The sequence below is a fragment of the Symphalangus syndactylus genome, chromosome 16 (genome assembly GCF_028878055.3).
Source record: "Symphalangus syndactylus isolate Jambi chromosome 16, NHGRI_mSymSyn1-v2.1_pri, whole genome shotgun sequence".
Classification (NCBI taxonomy): Eukaryota; Metazoa; Chordata; class Mammalia; order Primates; family Hylobatidae; genus Symphalangus; species Symphalangus syndactylus.
In genome coordinates this window covers 12,619,883-12,639,888 of record NC_072438.2, presented here as the reverse complement: position 1 = coordinate 12,639,888, position 20,006 = coordinate 12,619,883, and the positions used below count along the sequence as shown (strand labels likewise).

The 20,006-nt window shown below is 51.5% G+C and overlaps 1 protein-coding gene across 6 annotated transcripts in view; it reads right to left on the bottom strand.

Annotated features, from left to right (window-relative positions):
* The window catches only part of RGS12 (regulator of G protein signaling 12), a 149,290-nt gene that overhangs the window by 50,560 nt on the left and 78,724 nt on the right, over positions 1-20,006 (bottom strand). For 5 of the 6 annotated variants that reach the window (XM_055245792.2, XM_063619365.1, XM_055245793.2 and 2 more), the window contains one exon: positions 5,862-5,883. In XM_055245792.2, the coding sequence (XP_055101767.1) occupies positions 5,862-5,883 (22 nt within the window). Of the gene's footprint in view, positions 1-5,861; positions 5,884-8,223; positions 8,248-20,006 lie in introns of those variants that run through there. The other variant, XM_055245797.2, reaches the window with a different exon arrangement.

Here is a 20,006-nt window from a genome sequence, read left to right as displayed (position 1 = left end):
TTAAAATAATATTAATTATTTTAGTAAACTATTAAGATACACAGAAAAGTGCACAGATTGTGAGAATATGGCTTGGTGGAGTTTCGCAGGTGAACATCCTCCCAGACCAAGAAGCTGAGCAGGAGCAGCTCCCTGGAGCACCCAGGCAGCCCTCTCCGACGCCCCCACACACCCCAGGCAGCCCTCTCCGACGCCCCCACACACCCCAGGCAGCCCTCTCCGACGCCCCCACACACCCCAGGCAGCCCTCTCCGACGCCCCCACACACCCCAGGCAGCCCTCTCCGACGCCCCCACACACCCCAGGCAGCCCTCTCCGACGCCCCCACACACCCCAGGCAGCCCTCTCCGACGCCCCCACACACCCCAGGCAGCCCTCTCCGACGCCCCCACACACCCCAGGCAGCCCTCTCCGACGCCCCCACACACCCCAGGCAGCCCTCTCCGACGCCCCCACACACCCCAGGCAGCCCTCTCCGACGCCCCCACACACCCCAGGCAGCCCTCTCCGACGCCCCCACACACCCCAGGCAGCCCTCTCCGACGCCCCCACACACCCCAGGCAGCCCTCTCCGACGCCCCCACACACCCCAGGCAGCCCTCTCCGACGCCCCCACACACCCCAGGCAGCCCTCTCCGACGCCCCCAGACACCCCAGGCAGCCCTCTCTGACGCCCCGAGACACCCCAGGCAGCCCTCTCTGATGCGGCCTCCAGACCACCAAACAGGGTGGACACTGCTTCTCACGCCTAGGGTTGCATGAGAGGAGTTCTTGGTTTGTTTTATCTTTTCCCCAAGAATCTAACTAAGAAACTCCCTTGGTTCGGGAAGGGGTGGCACCTGCTTCCAAGTATGGCCTCTGGGGAGGGGATGCAGCCCCAGAGGCACCAAGGGCTTCTGTGGTCGCCCCAACCCTGAGTCAATTCTCAGGCACAGGCCCCCTGGCTAGCACACAACTCTGGAAGACAGGTAATGCAGTTAGTGGCTTTATAACCTTTGAATGTGTTTGCTTGAAAAAATAATTTCACAATATTAAAAATTAGTAATAAGAACTCTCCAAATATCTTGTAGAATTGGGAAGAAACAAGTACATCGGAAGGCATCCTGGCAGAAATCAAGTCTCCACACTTCCAAAACTGAAAATCTCCAGTCTGACTCCTGTTTACAAATGCTAATACGGTATTCCACACTCTATAAATTCACTGTGTGATTCTGAGCATCATTTTGAAGTCCAAAAGCAAACCAAAAGAATGTGACATATTAAATCAAGTAAAGGGTTCTGGTTAAAACAACCGCTCCCACAATATGGCATTACAAATTAACATTGTGTTTCTGCCATTTAGCAAACATTTTTGGAAAATGTGCAATTAGGCTGCACTGTTTTTCTGAGGAAGAAAATGTAAATTTATCAACTAATTCTATATAAGTACTGATGGTACTACTCTCAAGCTTTTCCCTTTCTCTTTCAAAATTGTATAGAATACAAATTTTGGCATTTGCCAAAAATATCAACAATTATATTTTATATTTTAAAGAGGAATGCAGTTTAAAGTCCCCCAAGTTAATCCAGCAATTACAGTAACCCTCTACCATCAGACAGCCGTTTGTGACAGCTCCCCAGGCCTCAGTGCCTGTTCCCTAACAAGGACTGGCGAGATGAAGACACAAGACTAGGAGAGAGAAAGTGACTTGCCCCAAGAGATCGGCCTGTCAGCTGTGGAGCTGCAGGTGGAGCCGGAATCTTCGGCCATGGCCAGGTCTGAGCTCCGAAGGCCCGCGCGGCAGGTGAAGGCACTGGAAGAGCCTGGCAGGCGCGCAGAGCAGCCCAGGAGGAGGCGGCGGCTGTGGGTCCACCCCTCAACACCAGTCACACAGGAGTTTCTGCTTCTGTGCTGTTTCTACTCAGTTTGTGTGTGTGCTTTTTGAGAAGGTTTCACGACTAAAAGGAAAATCACTGAAAGCCACTGTCCCCGCCCAAGCCTCGCCCCGACGCTCTGGCTGATGTCTACTGAACACCCGATCATTCACTCAACAGACAGTTCTCGTGCCAGCCGCTGTGCCGGGTGCTGGGACAACTCTGACCTGCCACGTGGAGGTCACACCAGCTGGGGGGACAAAAGCACCAACACAGATGAATAATTAAAATGATGGAAGCTGCCCCTAGCACGGGCAGGAAATTGACAGTGGCCATCTCTCAGGATGGGGGCAGGTGGTCAGGATGGGAAGAGGGAAACCGCATGTGCCTGAGGCACCACTGGAGACCAGGGTGGGACGCAGGATGGTTGGGGGGACAGGGGCTCTGAGCTGGTGGAGGGGTCCAGTGCAGGGGCCGGGCAGATCACTGTTGCTGCTGTGGGGGCAACCGCCAGCGTTCAGGAGAAGGGAGCAGGAGGATGGCTGCAGAGACAGGGCCAAGACTGAGGTCTGCATGGAGGACGAGTAGGTGGCAGCCGAGTGGACAGAGTGGGGTCAGGGCAGAGTGGAGGCACAAGGCATGAGGAAGACATGGGGATGGGGGACCGGGACTGGTATGTGTCGGGGGTCCCCAGGGTGAGGCTGGCGAGAACGCAGTGTTTGTGAAGCAGCTGGAGCAGCAGGGTCATGTATGCGGGGTGTCATGTGGACCTGCCACTGTCCCCCAAAGCCAGAGCCGCACAGTTCCCCGGCTTTCCTGCTGGCACAGACGCTGTGCGAAGGAGGAGGTGGGCGCTCTGGGAGCTCCCCGATAGTCTCCACGCCCCGACTTCAGAAGGTGAGGTGATCACAGCAGGAACATCCACCTCTGGAGGCTGCAGTGGGTGGGGGACCCTGGCAGGCCTCTTGGCACAGAGCCTGTCCAACGGAGGAAGGCACAAGAACGGGCTTCTGTGAGGCCGTGGCTCCGGGTTCGTGCAGAGCCAGACCAGGAGAGGTGAGAGGTTCCTTTTTCCAGGAGCAACCAAGCGTCTTCCTTTTCTCATTTCTTCACAACACCCCATCTCCCTCCAGCTCGACCTCACACTTCTTCTGAATAACTTCCCACAAGGCAGACCATTCCCCTGCTAAGCTTCTCTATAATGCTAGAATGTGCTTCCTTCTCTCCAGCTGGAATCTGCTCTCTGCCCCCACCCACAGCCCTGCTGTGCCCCCAGAGATCAGCTGTAACCCTTTTTCCCGAGGGCGCTCTTTGGCTATGAACGGGTGGCCACTATCAGCCCCTTTCTTCTGAAAAAGTGAAAAAACACACACCAACTTGACAAAGATTGCCAAAATAGCATAGTCCAACTTCCTTAAAACCAAGCCACAAAACTAAAACTCTCCAGCGAGAGCCTAAGCTATAAAAGCATGATACGTGCCACAGAATGAAACCGTGGCATGAACACAAACTCTCTCACTGGCATGGCTCGTTTAACACAAAATATTTCTAAGTGAGTGATTTATTAATCACCAAAACTAGACAGGATGACCAGGCAGAGACAGCCCAGCTGAGCAGGTTGCTCCCCAAGCCAACTCCTCAGTCCCTCCTCGGAACTCAGGGAGCATTTTTCCCATAGAAACACTGGGGTGCTGAGTTCCCAGGCCCACCTCAGTGCACTGAGTCTCCCACTGACCACGGCCTATAAAAAGATCTCTGTGTGGAAACACAGCCAGAGTTTCCCTGGGACCCCCAGGCTCCTGTCACTGCCGTGGCGGGCAGGGGGTGGGGGAGGGGGCCTCTTTCTGCCTGAGGCACCAGAACGGGCGGCAGGGACTGCAGGCGCTGAAGGGTCCAGGGCTGGAGCGGGGACTCTCCAGGACCATGGGGCTGGGCGTGTGGAGGCCCAGGGCTGGGGGGTGGGTGGGAGCCAGGGTGGAGGGGGCCTCTCAGCCAGGGCTTTCCCCCGCAGGCCTGAGTCTGGCCACCTCACTTGCAGTCTACTGTGAGCTGATGGATCTCCTCACTCTGCCTCAGTGCCCTACATGTAACAACGGCAGAATGTGACACCGATCTAGAGCTCATGTGCACATTAAACAAGATAACTGGTTCTTTTTACTCTTATAAGCAAAGAAACTGAAGATGGAAAAATAACAAAAACACAAAAAGGAACTAAATAAACACAACCAGCCTGCCCACTGAGGTTCCTGAAATTCGGGGTGTGCTGATGACTGTCTCCTCCCTCCCGTCTCCTCCTCCCTCCTGTCTCCTCCTCTGTGACTGGGGCTCTCCAAGGAGGGACAGGCCTGTCCCACCGGCCCCAGGGTCTGACATTGGGAAGAGAAGGAGGAGCAGGGGGTGGAAAGCCCTAGCGCCAGGGGATCTCCACGTGGCCAGGACACACTTCCTCAGAGGGACACATATAGCTAGTGCGGCGAGAAGCCAGGACACACTTCCTCAGAGGGACACATAGAGCCAGCGTGGCGAGGAGCTAGAGACTTCCCACCCTTGGGAGGTGCAGGTTTTTAAACAACTGTAAAATGGACACATAATACAACTCTGAGGTTCCTGCATCTATTGCTGACAGAAGCAATCTTTTGGAGGCAAATAAAACTTATTATACACGGTGAAACTAAACATATTAGGTAAATCTTTCATGTATAAATTGCCTGCAAGAAATGAATGTCTTCTGCCAAAAAGGAGAAGTGAGAACACGGCAGAAAGAGAAAGTGTGAATAGAATATTCAAAACACCGGTCACTTTATCCTGGATTTGGTTCCGGGTCCTGTTTCTTTTCATTAAGGAAGTTTATCCTCCCTCCATCTTGAGACTGATTAAATGACATGATTTTCATTGTACATAAAATAGGAAATAGAGTTCCTTTTATTCTACAAAATACATCTCAACCACACGAGTGTCGGGATCCCTCTGGTCTCGGCTTCAGGTGCCAGTGCGTGTGTAACCCAAGATATGATCCTCCTCCCACAGAGCGGCTGGCCCGCGACGGCTCTGAGCTCTGTCTGCCTACCTGGGGACACCAGCCCTTTCAGGGGCCGAGGACTGAGGCCAGCAGCTGCAGGACCACAGAAAGTGAGAGAACGACATTTGGTTTCTCTTTAATGCACAAATACGGTGGCACCTCAAACCCACCGGCCCCTGGGCAGCTTCTGCAGCACAGCCTGTGCCTCAGCCCATCCCTGGCCCACAGCGATGCCAGGAGCACCTATTCCAGCTCTCAGGGACAGAAGTGGGGACAAAAGCGTGAGGTGACGACGAAACCCGAGAGCCTGCGGACTGTCATGAGTGTTAGAAGGAAAGAGGAATATTTCGGAGGAACTCTCCTTACTTTGGAGAGGTTTTTTAAAATCATTGAACCAAAATGATAAGGATGACATCAGAGAACTCTTCGGTGAAATAAGACATTCCTGCCTACTTCCTTTTTAATCAGTCCATGAAAAGAATCCCTGTGCACAAAATTCTTTAAACACAGAAAGTAAGTTTTTGATTCCTCTTCATCCCACACTCTCAATTCGTCTATTATACTTTTCCTGAGAAAATTCTGGGTCTCACCCAAATTTCCTGAATTGCTCAAATTCAGAAAGCACTTTGAAATCTTAACTTGCTGGTTTAAAAGCTGGTTATACAACAAGGGAAGAGCAAAAACACGTTTTAACTTGTCAGACACAGGCAGGCGGGGGGGTGCACTCCTCAGACACACAGCGCTCTATCACACTGGTGTTCGGGGCCACGGCAGTTCTCTTAACAAACAGCTTCCAAAACACACGCCGAGGCCACCTGGGTGTCACAGAAAGCGCCCCCAAAATTAACTCACCTAGAACCCTCCCACAAGGAGACAGGGAAAGGCAAACAACCCGTCTTTCCTGAGGGCATCAAATGGCAAATACACTTTCACAATTTGAAAACTTTATGAAAAATAAAAAATATATACATCAGAAATTGTGACTTACCGCCATCAGACACAGTTGCAGACTGAAAGAAAAGAGAGAGAGACATGAGTTAATTAAGCCTCATGACAAAACTCCAGGAAACGAAAAGTCCATCTGAGGAACACAAGGGGCAGACTCTGGGAGGTTCTCAGAGGCACTCTCCAGGTGGAGGTGTCCCGGGAAAGCCAGACGGCCCGATGAGTCAGGAGTCACGGCTCCCACTCCGCCCAGACTAGGTGACACCCAACAAGGGGAAGTCATCCTTTTCATTTGAAAGGAACAGATCCCAACATGTCTGACATTACAGTCTTAGTAACAGCATCAATGAAACCAACTTCACAAACTTCAGTAGCGTCATGCCCTGTAAGTGACACACACACTGGGGGTGGCCACCAATAGCCCGCTCAGTGCCCATGTGCCGTGACGCTACCCAGGGCCGCACACGCAGGGGCAGCCACCAACAGCCCGCTCAGTGCCCGCGTGCCGTGACGCCACCCAGGGCCACACTCAGAGGCAGCCACCAACAGTCCACTCAGTGCCCGCGTGCCACAACGCCACCCAGGGCCACGCTCGCCGCCCCTCATGCTCTCCAGCATCACTGCCCTCCCACAGGGGTGGAACGGGGCCTAGAGAGGTGCAGTGACCACTGGGGGTGGCAGCAGAGGAGTCAAGCCCAGAGCCAAGCACTGGATCTGGTGCCCGCCCACCATCAAGCAGTGCAAGAGCGGCCACCAGCAGGAGGGTTGGGGAGACGCCTCCGAGGAAGGGGCTTGGAACAGTGGAAGGGGCTGGAGGAGAGCAGGGTGGCTGGCTTAAAGGCACCAGGCACAAGAACAAACAAGTCAAGTTATGCAGGAGGGGTGGCAGGCGGTACCGGAAGGCCAGCGTGACCAGGAGGAGGCCGAGAGCTCGAGACAGTCGGCTGAGCCAGGAGGAAGCCGAAAAGAACAGGAAGCCACAGTGGCCCCAACGGGACCCTGATCAGGGCAACCTGGCGCTGCACTGGCAGGAGGGCCCAGGGCGCAGAGCCATCAGGCAGGTGCGGGACAAGCCCAGGACTCAGCCCAGGAGGGAGAGGAATCAGAAGGGGTGGGCTCACCAGGCGACACGGATGCCAGGAAGTGAGAGGGGCCGAGCAGAATGGAGCTCCAGAGGCTGGACAAACCAGTGTTTGATCTGATCCCCGGGCGGGCACTCTGCTGCTCTCTAGGCAGGAACCCCTTCCTGCAGGGACCTCCCAGACGGCCTGGCAAGGACCCTCTTCTGTCCTCCTCTCTGCCAAGGCGAGGGCTGCCAGGGCCAGGGGAGTGAATGAGAAGGTGCTGCCGTGATGGGCAACCTGGTTACCTCCTGGCCACTCCCGAGAAGTGGAGGTCACTGGGGCTTTAAGACCCCCCCACGCCAAAATCCAAGCAAGTGAAGACCCAGAGGACCCTCCCAAGGGGGAGGGGACCACGGAAAAGGAGCCAGGGCTTCCAGCTGCTGCCCCTACTGTGGCCCTCCACACGCGCTGTATGAGTTTTAACATGAGCGGCGCACCCACTGGAATTCTGCACATCCTGTCTGACCACCCCAAGCTCGGCACAGGGCCCCAGCCCTGCCTCCCGGCCTGCCAGCAACAGCAACCGTGCCCCGACGCAGCCTGGGCATCCGGGGCCCACTGCCAGCCCTGGCCCAGCGACCTACACCAGCTACGCGCATCCTCCTCCCCCGCGGAGTCTGTCCTCTGGCACCCAAAGTAAGCCCCCTGACAGGCACTGTGTGAGACCACCTGGGGCAAGCTTTGGAGGGTCCTGCCACCCTGACCCACTTCCCAGTAGTGAAAACACACAGCAGTCTGCATCCACCTCTTCACTGTCCTCTCATTGGCCAGGAAGGGGAAAGAGCACACACCCCTCAAGCCAACATGCGGCCCTTGGCCCTCAGCCGCAGGGACTGGTTTTTATCAGAGGCTGTGGGGCAGCCACGTCACAGGTGCTGACATACACACTTTGGAAGGCTGTCATTCCTTCCATGCCCACAATAAATCATCCACGATCATGTTGCAATCTAAATAATATCACAGGCAGGCTGGGCACAGTGGCTCACGCCTGTAATCCCAGCACTTTGGGAGGCCGAGGTGAGTGGATCACTTGAGGTCAGGAGTTCGAGACCAACCTGGTCAACATGATGAAACCTCGTCTCTACTAAAATATAAAAATTAGCCCGGCATGGAGGCGGATGCCTATAATCCCAGCTACTTGGGAGGCTAAGGCAGGAGAATCGCTTGAACCCGGGAGGTGGAGGTTGCAATGAGCCGAGATCGTGCCGCTGCACTCCGGCCTGGATGAGAGAGTGAGACTCTGTCTTAAAATAAATAAATAATATCACAGGCAAACTATACCTTTGAGATTATGAGATGAAAATCCACAAGGCCATACACAAAATCAGAAATGCTGTCAATAAGATCTGAAAGATAAATCATAAAATGTAAACTTCATAAATATGAAGGAGGTGTTTCACTTCATGTCACGCTCATGAGTAAAATTCAATTCTAGAATCTGGCAGGCTGAACAAAGTGCTCTAGAAAACCTCTACACACGCAGCATTTACACCCCCCAAATTAGCTGAAACTCCAGAACCAGGAGAGAGGAGTGTCCCAGAGGCCAAACAGACTGAAGGAGAAGGTGGCCAGGGAGCGTGTGATGCCCACCGAGAGGCCAAAGAAGGTGGGCATGGGCCATCGCTGCTCCTGTGATGGGCACAGGCTGGGGGCACGCAGAGCTAGACCAGAGCCTCTGGGAGGCTCCAAGACAGTGCATGGATGCAGGTAAAGTGTAGAGCTGTTTTAAAAGTAAACTTTACCTTTTCAAACAGTTTTAAATTTATGGAAAAATTTATTTTAAAGACAGTAGAAAGATACACATACTTTTTTTTTTTTTTTGACAGTCTCGCTCTGTCACCTAGGATAGAGTACAGTGGCATAATCATGGCTCATTGCATCCTCAATCCTCCTGGGCTTGAGCAATCCTCCCATGTCAGCCTCCTAAGTAGCTGGGCTCCGGGAGTTCACCAACATGCTCAGCTAATTTGTGTATTTTTTGTAGAGACGGGGTCTCACTACGTTGCCCAGGCTGGTCTTGAATTCCCGGCCTCAAGCAATCCTCCCACCTTGACCTCCCAAAGTGCTAGGATTACAGGTGTGAGCCCCATGCCCCACCCAAACATGCTTTTTAATATACCGCTACTCCAAAAAGAGTAAAGGGAAATCCCTGAAAAGAGACGGGGAAGGAATAGAGGCGGAAGCAGTTAGAAAATGCCAATGCCACTAGGGCCGGGTAGCCCGCGGTGAGCCTCAGCCACAGCACGGTTGTCCCAACAACCTGAGATCCTCCATCCAGCTCGGCCATGGCCCTTGGGGAGTAGTGTTGTCCTAGGTGCAACACTCCTGGAAGCCACATATATTAATGCAAATCCTTCCAGAAAGAAAACAGCCCAACAGGGGCCCTCGGGAGTTCCAGATAGTGAGCCCACTCGAATATGAGTTCACTATGAAAAACCCAAGGAGAAGCCCAGCATGAGTGGGTATCAGCAGAGACAACAATGAGCAGAGTCTCAGACACGGGAACAATCAATGCAGAGTGTTGAATAACTATCTGTGAAGCTGTAGAGAAACAAAGGCTGCAGCAGAACAAGAGCACAGTGCAGATTGGAAAAAGAACCATATGGAATGTCTGACAGTGAAAATACAATAGGTGAAGTTAAAGATTCAATAGGAAGGCTAAACAGAGATTAGGCAGTTGAAGAGAGAATTTGGGAACTGGAAGATGGAACTGAAAACAATCACACCGACCACAGTACAGAGGGATGGGCAGAGAAAATAAGGAGGAGTGAGAGAGAGCAGCAGAGAACTGAGGTGGTCTCCTCAGGATCTGAGATTCAGAAACGACTGTGGAGAACTCCTGAAGACCATCACCTACAAACGGTGCTGTGAGCAGGACTAATGCAAGCCAGCAAGACTTTTCAGTGGATCCCATGATGTTGATCTCCCAAGGTGGTCACAGGAATCAAGACACCCACCACAGTGGCTCAGCACAGCATCCAGTCGGCACTCCGCACAGATTTACTAATCATCAGTGTCACTTCCAGGCCACGGCTGGGCTTGCCTGTGCTCAGGAGTGGAGCAGAGGAGGAGGCAGAGTGACTGAGGGCTTGTCTCAGCATCAGGAAGGGCAGGGAAGGAGAGGGCACCTTGCGGTTCCTTTCTTCATTTCAAAGAGGGACATTATATCTCTGACAAGAACTTTTAGAAGTTATGTCATCAAGGCAAGTGGAAAAAATAATGCAAAATGATTTCACGGTATAATCACAAATATGTAAAATTTTCTTTAAAATGTAAGATCTGCGAAAATACACTCTTAAATACTGAAAAGATATAACTAGCCACAAAGGAACAATATCCAAAGCTAACAGCAGTCAACCCTTGAATGGTGAGGTTACGACTATTTTTTGACAAATAAAACTTTGTGGTGTACAACGGGGTGCTGGGTGCTAGCAGGGAAGCCTCTGGCCTTCACATACAGGTGGCTGGACCTCAGTTTACACAGTGCACAGCTCTCTCACTCCCAGGTATATTCACTAAACAAAAACAGTAAGATTCATGGTAATTATAAATGATCTCTTTGCAAATGAAGTAATCTTGTCAGGAAAAGTCATCACCAATTTCTCTGAAAGCATGAATACTTGGAGGAGGAAGACCGCAGTTTGATGTCCAGGTAATATGGTTTGGTTGTGTCCCCACTGAAATCTCATCTTATAGTTCCAATAATCCCGTGTTGTGGGAGGGACCCAGTGGGAGGTAACTGAATCATGGGAATGGTTACCCTCATGCTGTTCTTGTGACAGTGAGCTCTCACAAGATCTGATGGTTTTATAAGGGGTTAGTTCCTCTTTTGCTGAGCACTTCTCTCTACTGCCACCATGTGAAGAAGGACGTGTTTCCTTTCCCTTCCGCCATGATTGTAAGTTCCCTGAGGCCTCCCTAGCCATGTGGAACTGTGAGTCAATTAAACCCATTTCATTTATAAATTACCCAGTCTCAGGTATTTCTTCATAGCAGCATGATAACAGACTAATACAGTAAATTGGTACCAGAAGTAGGGTGCTGCCATAAAGATAACCTGAAAATGTACAAGTGACTTTGGAACTGGGTAACAGGCAGAGATTGGAACTGTTTGGAGGGCTCAGAAGAAGACAGAAATATGTGTGAAAGTTTGAACTTCCTAGAGATCTGTTGAATGGCTTTGACCAAAATGCTGACAGTGATATAGACAACGAAGTCCAGGCTGAGGTGGTCTCAGACAGAGAAGAGGAACTTGTTGGGAAGTGGAGTAATGGTCACTCCTGCTATGCTTTAGCAAAGAGACTGATGGCACTTTGTCCCTGCCTGATATATCTGTGGAACTTTGAACTTGAGAGAGATGATTTAGGGTATCATGCAGAAGAAATTTCTAAGCAGCAAAGCGTTCAAGAGGAAGCAGAACATGGAAGTTTGAAAAATTTGCAGGCTGATGATGTGACAGAAAAGAAAAAATTTTCTGGGGAGAAATTCAAGCCTGCTGCATAAATTTGCATAAGTAATAAGGAGACAAATGTTAATCACTAAGAAAATAATGAAAATGTCTCCAGGGCACATCAGAGACCTTTGGGGCAGCCCCTCTCATCACAGCCCTGGAGGCCTAGGAGGGAAAAATTGTTTCCTGGGCTGGGACCAAGGCCTCCCTGCTCTATGCAACCTCAGGACATGGTGCCCTGAATCCCAGCTGCTTCAGCTCCAGCCATGGATAAAAGGGGCTAAAGTAGAGCTCAGGCCATTGCTTCAGAGGGTGAAAGCCTCAAGCCTTGGCAGCTTACATGTGGTATTGGGCAAAGAAGTCAAGAATTGAGGTTTGGGAACCTCTGCCTAGATTTCAGAGGATGTATGGAAATGCCTGGATGTCTAAGTAGAAGTTTGCTGCAGGGGTGGGGCCCTCATGCAGAACCTCTGCTAGGGCAGTGTGAAAGGGAAATGGGGGGTCAGAGTCCCCACACAGAGTCCCCACTGGGACACTGCCTAGTGGAGCTGTGAGAAGAGGGCCACCCTCCTCCACACCTCAAAATGGTAGATCCACCAACAGCTTGCACCATGCACCTGGAAAAGCTGCAGACACTCAATGCCAGCCTGTGAAAGCAGCTGGGAGGGGAGGTGTATCCTGCAAAGCCAAAGAGGCAGAGATGCCCAAGGCCGTGGGAGCCCACCTCCTGCATCAGCATGCCCTGAATGTGGGACATGGGAGTCAAGGGCGATCATTTTGGTTTAATGACTACCCTATTGCATTTTGGACTTGCATGGGGCCTGTAGCCCCTTTGTTATGGCCAATTTCTCCCATTTGGAATGGGGGTATATACCCAATGCCTGTACTCCCATTGTATCTTGGAAGTAACTAACTTGCTTTTGATTTTACAGGCTCATAGACAGAAGGGACTTGCCTTGTCTCAGATGAGACTTTGGACTTGGACTTTTGAGTTAATGCTAGAATGAGTTAAGACTTTGGGGGACTGTTGGAAGGGCATGATTGTGTTTCAAAATGTGAGGATATGAGATTTTGGAGGGGTCGGGGTGGAACGATGCAGTTTGGCAATGTCACTACCCAAACCTAATCTTGAATTGTAGTTCCCATAATCCCCATGTGTCATGGGAGGGACTCAGTGGGAGGTAATTGAATCATGGGGGCAGTTACCCCCTGGTGATAGTGAGTGAGTTCTCATGACAGCTGATGCTTTTATAAGGGGCTTTCCCCCTTTTGCTTGGCACTTCTCTCTCCTACTGCCATATGAAGAAGAACACGTTTGCTTCCCCTTCCATCATGATTGTAAGTTCCCTGAGGCCTCCCCAGCCATGTGAAACTGTGAGTCAATTAAACCCCTTTCCTTTAAAAATTACCCAGTCTCAAGTATTTCTTCATAGCAGCATGAGAACAGACTGATACAACAGGTAATATTAAATTTTTATTTAATGTATGCAATATGATATTTTAACATATGTATACACTGTAATATGATTATCACAATCAAGCGAATTAACACGTACCTCCACCACCTCACTTAGTTGCCTTTTTTGTGTGTGGTGGGAATCTATTCTCTAAGCAAATTAAGATTTACTCTCTTAGCAAATTTCAAGCATACAATAAATGCAGCATTATTAACTACAACCACCAAGCTGTACATCAGGTCTCTAGAACTTATTCATCTTATAAATGGAAGTTTGTATCCTGTGTCCAACATCTCTCCACCACTACCCCAGGCACTGGTAAGCATCAATCTACTCTCTGCGTCCATGAATTCAATGTTTTTAGAGTCCACATATAAGTGAAGCCACACATGTTTGGCTTCATGCATGCTGTTGCAAATGGCAGGAGTTCCTTTAAGGCAGAATATGCTATTCTCATTCTCTCTCTAAACACACACACACACACACACACATCGCACATTTCCTTTATCCCTTAGGTTTTCATATCTTAGCTATTGTGATTAACACTTCCATGAACATGGGAGCACAACTATGAGAGACTGATTTTACTTCCTCTGGAGATATACCCAGGAGTGGATCATATGGTAGTTCCATATTTAATTTGTCAAGGACCCTCCATGCTGTTTTCCACAACGGCTGTACAATTTACATTCCCACCAACAGTGCAAGGGTTCCCTCTTCTCCTATCCTCACCCACACTTGTTATCTTTTGCCTTTCTGATAACAGCCATTCTACAGGCATGCAGTGACAGGTCACTGTTGTGACTGCATTTCTCTGGTGATGGGTGATGCTGAGACCTCTACATATACCTGTTGGCCAACTGTAGAGCTTCTTTGGAAAAATGTCTACTATGGCTCTTTGCCATTTTTCAATTGAGTTATTTGGTTTTTGCCACTGAGTTGTATGAGTTCCTTATGTATTTGGATATTAACCCCTTACTGGCTATACAGTTTGCAAATATTTTCTCCCATTCACAGGTTTGTTTTTCATTTTGTTGGTTGTTTCCTTGGTTGTGCAGAAACTTTTTACTTCAATGTAATTCCACTTGTTTACTTTTAGTTTTGCTGCTTGTTCTTTCAGCGTCATGTCCAAAAAAAAATCATTGCCGAAACTGATGTCATGGAGCTTTCCCCCGTGTTTTCTCCTAGGAGTTTTTTTGGTTTCAGGTCTTAAGTGTCTTTAATCCATTTGTGAGCTGATGTTTTTGTATGGTGTGTGATGAGGACCCCATTTCTCCACATGACTTCAGGGGTAGCCATTCCCACATCTCCTGGCACGTGTGGACCACTGTAAACATGTTTATGAATTAAAGCACAGCATTCCTAATGTGTACTCTCATATACGGTACTATTTGTATTAATAACTTGTTTTCATTGGCCTATACTTCTTGGATGCTTCCCAAATTTCCACATACACACATTATACTTACAAAAAAAGTACAGCCACAAAAACAAAGCCACCCGTGGAAAAAGATCCCAGTAAGTCGGCATTTTTCGGTGCTTATAATTTAAACATATACCATAATTAAACAGCTCTAAAAATTTCTATAACACGCCTCCAGAATTGGAATTTACACTAAAGTAAATACATTTCTGTTTTAAAGGAACTGACAAAGTATTTTAAAATGTAACTTAAGTCTGCACAATCTCTGCTCCTCGGCGGGTCTCTTGAACATGACAGCTCAGCTGACAAGGACTCAATTGCTCCTCTGCAGGAAGTCTGTTTGGGCCACACACATCCATGGGTATTTTATTTTGAAATTAATGTTTTGAAAGTTTTAAATTATTTATATGAATAGTGTCACATGAGGAATCTAACCTTTATTAAGGTTTATTCTGTTAGTAACACTAGACAAAAGGAATTATTAGAACATATAATTTCCAAATTCTATTGGTTTACAGTAATATACTGTAATATAAATTTTTCATTTTCAGCCACAGACAAAAGTTTTCTACCTTGAACATAAAAACTATTCAATCACCACATGATGTTCCTAAACAAAGGGACCAAAGGCCTGCAAGTTGCTCAAATGCACTAAATGTTTTCAATACAAAGAGAAGAAATATAAATAAATGAATTAAGAATTTAATAATCAGCTGGGCATGGTGACTCATGCCTGTAATCCCAGAATTTAGGAGGCCTAGAAAGGAGGATCACTTGAGCTCAGGAGTTCGAGACCAGCCTGGGCAACATGGCGAGACACTGCCTCCACAAAAAATACAAAAATTAGCTGGGTGTGGTGGTGTGTGCCTATAGCCCCAGCTACTTGGGGGGCTGAGGCAGGAGGATCGCTTGAGCCCCCTAAGTAGCTGGGACTCTGATGGCTCCTGCACAGAGGGACCCAGTCTCTTCCTGCTGGAAGAAAGTCAAGGCTGCAGTGAGCTGTGATCACACCACTGCACTCCAGCCTGGGTGGCAGAGTGAGACCCTGTCTCAAAAAAAAAAAAAGAATTTAACAATCCAATTTGCACCTAATATATGCTTTATCTTTTAAAACTTCATCCTTTACATTTCAAGGCAATCTCTTGCTGGACTAAATGCAGAAGAGCACAGCCTCCAAGCCAGAGGCTGAGGCCTCGCAAAGGTGCATCTGGGAGGGTCTCTGAGGCAGGCAGGGCTGAGTGCAGCACAGAGCGAGTGTTCAGGAGAGGATGCCCTGGCTTAGTGGCTCACTGTACTCCCACATGCTGGGCTGCTCTCTGCTCCACTGGCACAGAGGTCTTCAGACCCAGCCATGACCCTCCAAGGGACCGGCAAATCAATTCAGAGTCTGTGAGCAGCATTTTTTAAAAATGAAATGGGATGAAACAGAACAACACGGAAGGGAAGCATGCGGCATGTCTCCAGGCCCGTGCTGTCCGTGAACCCCACTTCTGAGCTGCAAGTCCGTGTGTGGACACAGTGCACGTGCATGCCTGTGAGCAGGGTCTTGAAGGGCACGTGTCTCCCCCGAGGGTGGCAGCACAAGGACTTCGATGGCCCCTGCACAGAGGGACCGAGTCCCCTCCTGCTCCATCTCCCTCTCCACTCCTCAGCATGGTGCCCTCCTCACTGCAGCCCAGCCCCTACGTGCAACCTCGCCTGGCAGCGCAGTCACCATAGCCTGCGGGGAGGGCAGCACACCTGGGGCTGAGGCACAGACCTGTGCTTCTCCCTTTGAAGTGTGTGTGTGTGTGTGTGTGTGTGTGTGTGTGTGTTCCAAGGAGCTTTTCAACCTTGAATAAAATCAGAAGGAACTGAACCAGGGCAAAAACCAAAATGACAGCATCTTTCAAAGCAGCAGCAGCTAATATTCATTTCATATCCTTGGCGAAGCCTAAGATAATATGTTCTGACAACTTTTGAGCCCAAAGTAGTGCCCTCCTGGGGCAGCAGTAGGGGCCATCTGACTTTGGGATGCTCCTCCTTGTCACACCATAACCCTCTGTTGGGACAAACACCACACAGGCCTTTGCCCTCCTCAGCTCGCCCAGTCTCAGAAGCCAAAGGTCCTGATAGCACGCAGACAGGTGGCAGGCTGCCAGGCATCCAGGCCGACATTCGTGACTCGGGTTTCCAATGTGTCAGTGCCAACCCCCCGCAAGGAAAGATGAGTGTAAAAGTCGGCTGTGCTGAGAGGTTCTGGACAGGGACTGGCGCTAACACAGCTGGTCACCAGGAGCCCATCCCGGATTAGACATGGGGCTGGAGATGAGGCTGGAGATGGGACTGGAGTTCACGCCCAGGGAAACGTTTCCTCATATGAACTAAGACTCAGCGACTGTCTCAAAATGACCTCCCGTGCAGCTAAGCCCTGGTCTCTGAGCCTCCTGTCTCCCTCAGTCTGGCCCCTGAGCTCTGACTCTTCCTGGCAGCCCCCTTGGCGGTCTCTGGCATACCCATGGGTTGGTTACGGGGTTATGAACTGCTCTGCCCACAGGGACAGGCGGCGCATGGCAAACGCAAGCTGAGAACGCTCCCACCCACTTGGCAAAGCATCTGCTGAGCCGCCATGACGTGGCAAGCCATCCTGAGATACTGGATGTACAAAACAAACATGCAAACCCCAAACTGGCAGCCCCGCTCTGCAGAGCCCAGGCCAAGGCAGAAAGCATGGGGCACAGAGCAGGGGCGGCTAGGATGACGCTGCTCACTCTGGCAGGTGCACGGACGGGGCAGGGCAGGGGCAGCTGGAGGCTCCGCGGTGCTCCAGGCAAGAGATGGGGACGAGGGCAGGCTGCAGCAATGGGGGTGACAAAGTGTAAACTCAGGGATTTTGAAGGCCGAGCCCAGGAGCTTGCTGACGTGGAGTATTAGAGAGTGTGGGCTCAAGCAGAAGGGACAGGGCCATCCCTTCCTGAGATGTGGCAGACTGAGGGAGGGGTACACGGGAGGTGAAGGGAGAATGGAATTGTTTGGAACTTAAGTCTGAGGGGCCTCCTGGATGTCCGAGGAGAGACGGTGAGAAGATGTGGACCTGTCACTGAGGCTGGGGCCCAGGGCAGAAGTGTTTGCTGCGGGGGCAGGCTGGGAGGGCAGCATGCGAGGGACAAATCGAGCCTGTCGTGGAAGGTGGTGGGGGAAGGAGACCGGTCCCCGCCCAGCCCAGGCCTCCCCCACCACTGACAGAGGTGAAAAGCCAGTGGAGTCGGAGGGGAGGAGGGGAATCCAGAGGGCGCTGCTGCAGAAGCCCAAGGCAAGGTGGCCCAGCACTCAGCGCAGCAGCTCCTGCTGCCTGCGGAGGGCCAGGGTCCCTGCATCATGCGTACGATGGCAAGCGTTGCAAGGAACCTCAACCAGCCTCCACATCCGCCCAACGGAGACAGGGACGCCTGCGTTCACAGAGCTGCGTGGGACGTGGTAGGAGAAGGTGCTGAGTGCTCAAGGGCCTCACCACGCGGGCTCGCCGCCTTCCTCCTCAGGACCCAGGGGAAAGGGCTGGGGGTTTTTGGCCTGAGAAGGATACACCTCTGACTACGTAACATGGACGGACAGCTTACAGCATAAGGTGTCCAATTTCTTAATGAAAAGAAGGGGGAAGAGGTGAAAATAGAAATTTATTAAAATAGTTTTTCTCAAATATACTTGGATCTTTCCTTATATAGATGACAAGACCCAGAGCGTCAGAAAACGAGAGAAGAATCTGCAACCAGCACGTGAAGTGGGACGCGCTGATGCTCGCCAGCACAGACTCCAGGCCCTCCTGCACCAGGCTCAGGGCAACAGAGGTCTGGGGCGAAAGGTAAGCTGACGGACACAGCAGGACACAGGCAGGCAGAGGCCAGGCACACGGCCACAGCACACAGGGTGTGCATGCCCTGCAATCCCAGCACCAGTCAGCACTGCACTTCAGGGTCCCGAAGGAGCGTGGGCACACAAGGGCCATTTGGGAGACGCGGTCAGTGACACTGATGAGAGAGACTGGGTTAATCCAGGCTGGAAAAGAGACATGGTAAAATGCAAAAACCTTCCCTGATGGCCCACGAAGCTCATGCTACAGAGACTCAGAAATGACCCAGCAGAGGTGTCCACAGACACATCAGCCCCAGGTATGCCCCCGAAACCCTCTTGTGTCCTGCAGTGGCCATCAGCCATGCCCCACTGCCACCAGCCTCAGCCCCTAACGCCACCTGGTCCTGCAGGGGCTGGGACTCTCTGTCGGAGGACCCTGGAGCCTGGCCCACCCTGCCCGCCCGTGGCAGACTCACGAGGGGAGAGCGAAGGTTCTGGTCAAATGGCATGGGGGCCCAAAGGCTGCAGCCAGTCACTGCTGCGTGTCGCCAGTGGCCACCACCTCCTCTTGACCACACTCCGTCTTCCTCATTATCCTTTCACTTCCCCAGGCTCCGACAAGGGTCCTGCCCTCTTCCCTGCATGAGTGTCTGTCTGCCTCGAGCCTCACTGCCAGGTCTCATCGCATCCTCTGCGTGACCACAGCCACACCAGGCCACAGACTGCACCAGCTCCCACACCTCCTCCCTCCTGCCCTTCCTCAGCGACCATGGCCTCCACACTGCCTACAAGAGAATATTCCACGTTTTTAAACAGTGCAACCCTTTTTAAAGATTTTTAAAATATTAAACAGAACATCAATGCCTGAAGGGGAGAGAAGCCCTGTGGTCTCTAGGAAGTTCTTTCTGTCACACTCTGGCAGCCTGAAGACAACCCCGTGCTGAGAGAAATGAAGACAAATCTACACCACACCTCATGTGCTCCCAAGTCTCTAAAGGGCTTTGCCTTGAGAAACAAAGTTTCTGCCGAGTGTCTGACACTGCAGAACTGCTTTTCATGAAGGAAGGAAAGGACACCCTGAGACGTCACAAAACCACACCCTGATGGCCGCTGCCACCTCCATGCCGGCCCCACAGGGCACACCTGGGGGGGCCAGCGTGGATGCGCCCGAGGAGGCCTCTGACAGCTGAGGACTAAAGTCAAACCCCCAGCTCGAGTACAGGAGGAACATCGGGGAAGCCAACAGCTCGGGCGGCTCCGCGACAACTGTCATGCTCGTCCAGCCATGCGCCAGCAGGGCCTTCACCTGGGCACTCACTTGCAGTGGGGACTTGTTCCCACGACTCACAGGAGAGGTGGAACTGCCCCAGAAAGTCCCACCCAGGACCCTGTGACAGCCACAGGCTGACTGAATGGCTGCTGCCTGCCAGGGAGGCTCAAGCTGGGCTGCCCAGGGCTGCAGCAGCCCCCCAGCCCAGAGCGGCCACCCCACAGCAGGGCACCCTGGGAGGGGTGCGCAGACAGACGGCAAGGGCTCTCTTCCTCCAGGCAACTCCTGTTTCTTTGAGGCTGGGATCTCGGTGCCATCTCTCAGCATCTAACTAGCGTCAGAGCCTGCAACACCTGACGCCACATGGTTTATGAAACAGGATGAGGTGCCCCGATTAGGTGACGGGCACGGGCATCTTCCTGGCCTGCCAAAGCCAGGGAACCAGGGATCGACTGATCTGGCCAGCCAGAGCCTCCATTCTCTCCAAGTGGAAATCCCAGCAGCATCCCCGCCTGCTCTTTGATTGGAGTCGGGCAACAGCTCCTAGAAAGGCGGGGGCGTCCTCCCCCTCAAGATGAGGGGAGCTGGAGATGCACGGAACTCCAAAAGAGTGCTGCTGCAGACACGGAAGGCGGA